Source organism: Cynoglossus semilaevis, chromosome 6, assembly GCF_000523025.1.
Source record: "Cynoglossus semilaevis isolate Cse_v1.0 chromosome 6, Cse_v1.0, whole genome shotgun sequence".
Taxonomy (NCBI): domain Eukaryota; kingdom Metazoa; phylum Chordata; class Actinopteri; order Pleuronectiformes; family Cynoglossidae; genus Cynoglossus; species Cynoglossus semilaevis.
In genome coordinates this window covers 9,511,200-9,520,000 of record NC_024312.1, presented here as the reverse complement: position 1 = coordinate 9,520,000, position 8,801 = coordinate 9,511,200, and the positions used below count along the sequence as shown (strand labels likewise).

General features: G+C 37.2%; 1 protein-coding gene across 1 annotated transcript; it reads left to right on the top strand.

Annotated features, from left to right (window-relative positions):
* The first annotated feature begins 1,989 nt into the window (after nucleotides 1-1,989).
* Nucleotides 1,990-7,230, top strand: rgma (repulsive guidance molecule BMP co-receptor a). Its single transcript, XM_025056601.1, has 3 exons — nucleotides 1,990-2,233; nucleotides 4,052-4,560; nucleotides 6,113-7,230. The coding sequence occupies exons 1-3, from the start codon at nucleotides 2,152-2,154 to the stop codon at nucleotides 6,830-6,832; spliced, it is 1,311 nt and encodes a 436-aa protein (XP_024912369.1). The 5' UTR covers nucleotides 1,990-2,151; the 3' UTR covers nucleotides 6,833-7,230.
* Nucleotides 7,231-8,801: the final 1,571 nt, after the last annotated feature.

The following is an 8,801-nucleotide window of genomic DNA, read 5'->3' as shown; positions in this document are numbered from 1 at the left end:
TGGAACTAAAACAAACCAAATGTATGTAATGTTAATGCTGTTGACGCCACTACATGGCGGCAGACATCAAATGCACCAAATTTTCTTTGAACGTTTATGTTAAGCCCTGTACATTTTATTCATGTTATCACTAGGAATGTCCAATTATATCAGCCGACCGACATGAGCCCGACATTAGCATAATAGTGTAATATCTGTAAGAATCATTATCAGATTTTCCTCCGATAATGAAAACTCTGATAATGCAATGCTTGGGTTTTGCCAAATATGCTGGAATTGCTTGTAGGGTCCTGGGATGTTTATCTCAGGTTTGGGGGCAAACGGCTGCATATATCGGTATCGGATAATATCGGCTGTCCTTATGGATATCCAAATGTCATTAATATAATTGATTTACTCTTTCAGATTTATACCTTCAACCTATCTTGTGATCAACCTATGGCTCCGCAGCCGGTGGGGGTTGTTTTTTTTTTTTTTTTTTTTTTTTTTTTCTCTAAGTGTTCACTGGCTAGCAATGATGCGCAGTAACGAGTTATGAAAACGGCTTAATTAGAATTGGATTACTTTTATCAAATAATGAGTAAAGTAAGGGATTACAGTTTAAAAATAGTAGATTGCTGTTACTTTCCTACAGATAGGCTGCGTTACTAATCCATGAATTTGTTTTCAGGAGTTCTTCATGACAAGAATGTGGCGGTGTGACATAAGTGGTAACAGCCGTATGTGTAGATCGACAAGGGAGAACATGGAGGCCGGGAGAGAGCAGGACTATGGAGCGTTTAATGCATGGAAATTCCTGACATTACTTTGAGTTTCACGCTGTGAAAAATGTCCTTTAGATGGCCCCTCTTCTGCGAAACAGGTGAATATAGACTTAATGAACTGTGTAGGTTGTGTATGTTTTTGAAATGTAACTAAGTAAAGTAATTATTAAAGAAAATAATTACTTTTGAAAACAAGTAATCGCTATTACTTGTTTTTAAGTAACTGGATTACTTTCTTGGATAAGTAATCAATAACGAATTGCTATTTCTTGTAATTCTCTAAGTAACTTGACCAACACTGTTAGTTCCCTGCGAGTCTTGCCTCCTTCTCTTCAGTTGTATACTTTGTGTACTTCGCTTTTGCATAAAAGAAAAAAAACACTGCAATACGTCATTGCTTATCCCTGCCCATAAAATCAGTATACCCCTGGAAAAAGTAAATATTCTTCATGAATAGCTTCATTAATTCTAACGGTGAATACGGCAAATGGTGTATACTGTATATAAACTTCTGGAATACAGTTCACTTATAAAGCTGTTATAGGTATACAAATATGATAGGTAGAATTTACCTATCAGATTTGTAAACAGTGTATTACGCTAATATACAAAGCTGATAGGTGCAATTTACCCATCAGAAAAGTTAGTAATATCATACATAGAGCAAACATAATCTTGAATAATAATTGCTAAATTTGAATGATGTATTTTATCTATGAGAATTGGTAACAAAGAAGTACTTCTGATTTATAATATCAGAACAAAACATTTTTATATTATTTTAGATACTCTATTTAATAAAACACAAGTAAATATTCTAAAAATGTAACAGAATGTATAGTATTATGAATGAATTTATACAACACATTTGAGTTAATACTGTGTAAAATATATAATACTGTATATCTATAATAACAACAACAACAACAACAACAATAATAATAATAATAATAATAATAATAATAAGGCATTTATGTTGGACAGTAAAGTCAAATAGAAAGTCTTAACTTTATTGAGACATAACTCTTGTATTAAATGGGCATCATTTTTTTTGGTTGTTTTATGTGCGCACAAACGTGTAACGTGAAACTGGCGTCGATTATGGCCACAGCGATTATCATCACCTTCTGAGTATGCACTGTCAACACAGAAGGCAGCTGGCTAGTATGCACTGTCAACACAGAAGGCAGCTTGGCTACTTGGCTTCACTGTACTCTTACTCCGCTTAAAACAGCATACCTTAAAAACACCCACACATTGAGAAGGGTGGATAAATTAGTAACTTTTATTCTTACCTGTTGGTGGACACGCGCGAATTTACTTTTTGGACTTTTCGAGTTTACCTAGTCTGGACTTGGCTTTGAGCAGAAAAAGCGGAGCTGAATGGATGGTTATGGGGAATAGAGGAGGAATTTCGGCGTTAAATGTTTTCAGAGTCTTCGCCTTGTTTCTGTCTCTCTTCCTCTCCGGTAGGACACTGGTGTTTCTTTTTTGTTAATTAATATATCTGCAACACCGACATGCATTTAAAAAAGCACAATATACACCGCCTTGTCGTGAAGTTTAAACGTTGCCGGTTTACAACGAGTTATAGCGTATAAAGAGGCTCGGCCAAGTAATACTCGCCGTGTTACTTTTATATTATGTTTGAAATGGATTGAGTTCGTTAAAATGATAATTTAATAAATAGCAGAGGTTATTGCGTGTTTGTGACGAAGTGCTTATGTACAGAACTAGTTGAAAAAAAGCTTACATGGTTTGTAATGTGACAATGACAACTGCCTTAAAGGCGAACAGGCAGGTTGTTGCACTTTCTGCTATTACTGATAAATGTAAATTAGGTTGTAGCCATATGTATTTGCTTTAGTGAGAGAAAAGCTGAACATTGAGAGGTACTCTTGGAGACTGTTTTTTAAAATTAATTTAATTAATTTGTTTTTTCTCAAACCTTATATTAGTATTATTTTAAAATGACTATTTGGTGTCCATATGTTTCTAAGAGAAGACAACCAACACAGTTTTTTTTTTTGTTTTTGTTTTTGCCATGGCATACTACAAATATCCAGCCAGAAAATATAACTTTTAACAACAGTTATATATATATCTTCATATAACAATTTTATATAATTTACCACAAAAACAAGGCGTTAACATTAACATTTCTCTTCAAATTATAAATAAAAGATTATGTCACTAGGCAGATTTGATTTCCCATAGGGCTGCTTAAAAAAATAAATCATAAAAAATGATTCGTTTCACAGTGTAGTGATAGCATGCCAGCCTTAAAAGCAGAGGGTCTTGTGTTCGATTCCCAGAGGAACCACATACTTGGCGCCTGCCAAGTTTATATTATCATAATGATTATTTTTGGAAAATATTGAAATTATTTTTTGAAATTATTACACAATTATTTAAAATTACTACTCACTACTGCACTCATTGCTCATAATGAACAGCAAATGTGATATTTTTCCTCACATCTTCCCGTTTAACTTTCCACTAAAAATTAGAATTAATACATTTTAAAAATGAACCTATAATATAAAAATATTCAAAATAATAAAATGATCAGCAACGATTTCTTGAAAACAAATAACTTTTAACAATTAACGTTTGGCCCCGCTCAAAATTAGAGTAAAATTCTAATCTATGGCCAGTGTCAACATTTCTTAAGTTAATTCTACCAAATTCAGCGTCACAATGAACAATGAAATGTGTAAAAATATTCAACACTAACTGTTAACTCTACTCTTAGAGTGTGTTTACTCTCCATATAGTTCTAAATACACGATCTCGTTTAAAATAATTTGACTCTGAGATTTTGACACCCCATATTTTAGTGTGTATATACATGCAAATATGAACATAATACAAATGCATATAATAAGTAGCTGATTTTTGGGCTTTGCTGTCGGCAAGCAGATGTGGTAAATGTGTTGCGGGATTGCTTCTATGGACATTCAATCTCCAAATTACATGCCTTAATAAATGCCTTTTTAATTCCCCTTGGTTTTGCACAAACAAACTAAGTTTGCGCCCTTCTCTTCTCTAGCGGCTGTCTTTTGTTGTTAAAATAATCCTCCTGGATGGTAGATTGAGTCGGGATAGATGCAATTACAACATTAAGACTCACCACAACTCACCATGGCTTAACTTAAGTACCCTACTACATAGCTGTGTTCTGCGGACAAATTCTAATAGACCCTTTGTCAAAGTTGTAATAATAGCCTACTAGTAACAGTACATACAAGATTACTGCAAGTTTTGTCATTTCTGCTTTCTGACAGTGAGTCTCCAGTGCAACATCCTCAAGTGTAACTCAGAATTCTGGGCTTCATTTGCACACTCCGGATCAGAAGAGGAGTTTTGCAGGGTGCTACGAGCATTTAACATTTGTGTCCACCGAACTGCACGTACATGCAGGGGCGACTTGGCGTACCACACAGCGCACCATGGCATAGTGGATCTGATGGACCAGCACAATTGCTCAAAAGTTAGTCCAACATCCCAGCCGCTTGTTCGAATCCCGCATCCACCGACGCCATCTTTGCTTGTGCCAGAGAACCAGGAACACTTAGATCCTGGCCCAAAAGTATGCCACTTCGAGAGCAACGTGTTGCCGCCTAATTACACCCATTGTGGCTTCTTCGGTGACCCTCATCTGCGAACCTTTGGAGACAACTTCCAGACATGTAAATTGGAAGGAGCCTGGCCTCTTATTCACAACAAATACTTGTTTGTACAAGTCACCAATACTCCTGTGGTGCCAGGGTCTTTAGCCACAGCTACAAGCAAGGTAAGGAAACAGACGCTTTTTTTTTTTGTAATTTAAACGAGTTTTACAAGTAGATCAAGGTGGTTTGTGTTTTATTTTAAAGTACCGACTATAAGTCGCTTCACAGTATAAGTTGTACTCCAGCTAGCTAGAGTTCCCTTTAGTGACTGTCGGTGTGAAAATAACAAACATGTAAATTTTCGGTGGTACAGGCCGAGCAGATGCTGGTACACAAATGTGAAATTATATATTTAATATATGAGTCCATACACAAATGTGAAATTATATATTTAATACATGAGTATAGTAACCCTGTGAAACCAAATACAGCTGCCGTGTCCTTTCCGTTGCTCAGCACTTCCAAGTGTCCTCTCGACCACCTGAAGGTATTTTTGATCCATGTAAACACTGATACCCATTGAGGTTCAGTCAAAGACACGTGGTTAATAAATGTTATCATTATTATCTGTATCAATCACTGTATATTGAATACATTTATTGTGAGCCCGAGAGTCCGATGGCCCTATTGTATTCATTTTTCACTTTCCATTTTAAAGTTCCGAGGTTTAAAGACACAAGAAAACTTACAAATTCTGAGTTAAGTTTATTCATGCAATACATCTGTTGATTCAATCTTGCTTCCCAATCATGTCAAGACAAGTACAATTTCATTTCATTTGGCATTTTGCCCCAAAGGATTTTACATACGTTTTTATATGAAAATTAAATTTAAGATCATGCTGATGAAATGTATATGTTGTCAATTCCAAACTGATTTTTTATCAACAATACAAAGTTGAGTAGAAGGAGTTTTACAAATATTTTCCAACCCAATTATAATGATTACAATACTTAGCAATGATTAGAGCCAAAACTTACATTAGATTGATAGTGGCATGTAGACACGCAGCAGCTCCAGAACAATGTTGCGATGTTGATCTGTTGCAAATCGTGCAAACGTGGATTTGGATTTGTTTGTCCTCATTGCGTCGAGTTACAAGACTCGACGCTCTGCTCCAGAGGTCTGGGCGATTAATCGAAATTTAAGGTTTGATTACGATTTTGCACCTCGAACCTCCTGGAGATTGACTACCTGGTGGAGTCAGCATGCTTACCACCTCAATGGATCCTTATCCCTTTCACCTCCCCGATACTCTGTATATACACATTGTTCCTACCTGTAGTTCTTACCTCAGTTGTCTGCTTCTGGGTCCTCTTCCCATTTGTTGTATCATTTTCATTAAGCATTTCATTAAGGTTTCTGGTTCTGACCTTTAAACACATATTGACATCCTTCATCTTTCCCCTATGACATTAACTTTACAGACCTAAAAAAACCTAAAAAAAAAAAAAAAGTTTCTCTTTCACTTACTTTACTATGCATGCCAAGGTTTGCCTTTTTGGTATTGTTTTATTTTCAAAATTCATTGAGCAGGCCGGATTGAAACCACAAGGGGGCTGGTTTTGGACCCTAGTCTATGTAGAAGGTTGTGAAGGTCAAAAACCTCATGATTGTATGAATACAAATGGATTTTATCTTTACCTGGTACTTCTGTGGTTTTCATTCCTGCAGCTCACGATCATCTTCAACAACTTCAAGGAATGTGTGGACCAGAAAATGTACAGCGCTGAAGCAGGTATGCTCCCTGCTGCATTTGCAGACGGTTCCACCAATGGTGGAAGGGATAGGCGCGGGGGCAACACTCTAAGAGTGGTTGAGAAGGTTCCTGGACAGCACGTGGAGATCCAGGCCAAGTACATTGGAACGACTATAGTTGTGCGACAAGTGGCCCAATACCTGACATTTGCTGTGCGGATGCCAGAGGAAGTGGTGACCACCATAGAGGAGGCAGATAATCAGGACTTGTACTTGTGTCTTCACGGCTGTCCTGCCAGCCAACGCATTGATCTGGAGAGCTTTAGGGCACGAGTGGAAAAGTCGCACGTTGCCACTCAGGCCAGAAATGGCTTCACTTACCAGTCTGCAAAGGCCAAGTGCAAAGAGTGGCTCCCTGTGGAGGACCTATATTTTCAGTCGTGCGTGTTTGACTTGCTTTCTTCGGGTGACGTTAACTTCACCATGGCAGCGTACTATGCATTTGAGGATGTCAAAATCCTGCATTCAAACAGCCACCAATTCCACATTTTTGAAAAGGAGACTTTGCTAGGTAACGGGGCGGCAGAGAGAGTCTTGAATCTATTTTCTCTGTTTCTGAAAAATATCCTTGCTGCTTTTTTATGCACAAAAGTGGCCTCGTGTTTTGAGGTTTTCAGGATAATCGGTGTCTTGTGAGAGTGTCAATTCTGTTTTCTGGTTCTGTGATCAGGACCCAGGGAAAAAAACAGGTTTAATCAGGGTTTTCTGTCCTGGAATGATGTCAGTGGATAATCCCTCCATTTTTTTTTCACAGGTGCAAAGTCAAGTCAAACCAAATTAATTGTTTATTTTTTCAATGGAAAAGAAATCTTGTAAACCTTGTAACTAGGGATGTCCGATATTAACCTTTTTGCTGAATATCTGATATTCCGATACTAATGTATCCATGCCCACCAAAACTAACGTAAATGTCTCAGGACCCTACAAGCAATTCCAGCATATTTGGAAAAACCTAGGCTTTGCATTATAGGGTTTTCATTATCGGAGGAACAACCAATAACAATTCTTACAGATAATAGATAATTTTGCAAATATCAGGCTACAAGTAGGGATGTCCGATAAGATTGGTCAAACCTTCTAAATTTTGGAAAAAGTCTCTCTTGTCCATTTTACAAAACGTTTTATATTTTCCAAAAAAGCCTGCCTTACTTTGTCGAAGTTACTCTCCTTTGTGTCGTCTTTGTGCAAAGTGTTTGTATTTCTACTGTGACGACCACTAATAACGAGAACAGCTGGTAGTGATTCACAGAATGACCAGCATGACTAACTATTTCATAATTATCTAAATGTACTGCGTATCTGTTTAGGAATGTCAACTAATAGCTTTGATCACTGCCATCTTTTTGTCACACTATGACCACAATTATATTTAGTGCTGTTTACATCAAAGGTGCTATGTTCTTTTTTTTCCACCACAAACCATTTTAAAGTCCAAAATGTACAAATACTGTATATTGCATTGAAGTATAACCATAGCACTGAATGCCATACATTATGCAGAGTGGGTTTGGTACTTGAGAGTCGCTTGTTGCAATTAAAACCAATAAACCCTTACTGAGAGTAGGACTGTAAATGCATTTTTCTTTCATTTTGACACATATACAAATAAAAACAAAGTAATACAAACAAGAAGACGTACAGAGATTCCTTCCATTCAACCAGTTTGTCCAGGTACTGGACAGAACCATTTGCTTCTGTGCTGCGTATGGCCAGTAATTTTGCTTTTACTTTTTTTCTGTCGCTAGATAGATAGATTCATCATAAAATCTTTAATCCTGAGATAAAGTGAAGTTTCTACCAACTGGTTGTGAGGAAGCTCTTTACTGTACTGCCTGCCAACAGCGTCCCAACAGCCAACAGCGTCACGACTGGGTCATGACCTTTTCTATTTAGACATCACAGGAATCGTCGGAAATGTTAGGAATTGCTCAGATAGCCAACTGCCTCAGGATAACAACTGCGAGCCAGAATACGCTGCACAATCACATGGCGTCGCTTACCCCCTAAGGACAGCACAGCACAGCACAACAAGATCACCAACTGCAGCCCCTGGCCCGAAAGAATGTGCGCCGCGGTGCGTTCAAACAATCAAATACGTTTTGTAAAGGCACTGCATTAGCACAATTTAATTTTGCGATTCTGTTGAAAGTCCCGCCCACAGTCTGTCTTATATTATGTGACTTATGTGGACCATTACTAATTGTGAGATGTACTAATGTTACACACTGTTAAAAGGCAATATTCTTGTATAAATACCTATGATGAGCTGTTGGTGCTTAGTATTTTGTGTTGTAGGAGTTTCTGTAGCAGTGTGACTTATCCTTGTTACAATCTTATTTCAGAGTCAGAACACAGTAGCACGACCACTTCAACAAAAACCTAATATTACTCTGATTTTGACATGCAACCTCTAGGTTTAACTCATTTACAGTTTATGTAATATTATACTGTACAATCCCACGGTAGTAGCTGTCCTAATGTATTTCCTCAAATTCTGATGTAGTGGGCTTGTTTTAGAGGCATGGCCTTAAGCGTAAACTGGTAATCATTTAGTATGACATGTTGTTTAATTGAGATAGATATATAGATAGATAGATAGGTAGAT

What these genes read in the sequence shown, in the direction of transcription:
- rgma (XM_025056601.1), top strand. Translation starts at nt 2,152, where the DNA reads ATGGTTATGGGGAATAGAGGAGGAATTTCGGCGTTAAATGTTTTCAGA. An exon ending in TCTGTCTCTCTTCCTCTCCG is followed by an intron (nt 2,234 to 4,051) that starts GTAGGACACTGG and finishes GCTTTCTGACAG; the next exon opens with TGAGTCTCCAGTGCAACATC. An exon ending in TAGCCACAGCTACAAGCAAG is followed by an intron (nt 4,561 to 6,112) that starts GTAAGGAAACAG and finishes TCATTCCTGCAG; the next exon opens with CTCACGATCATCTTCAACAA.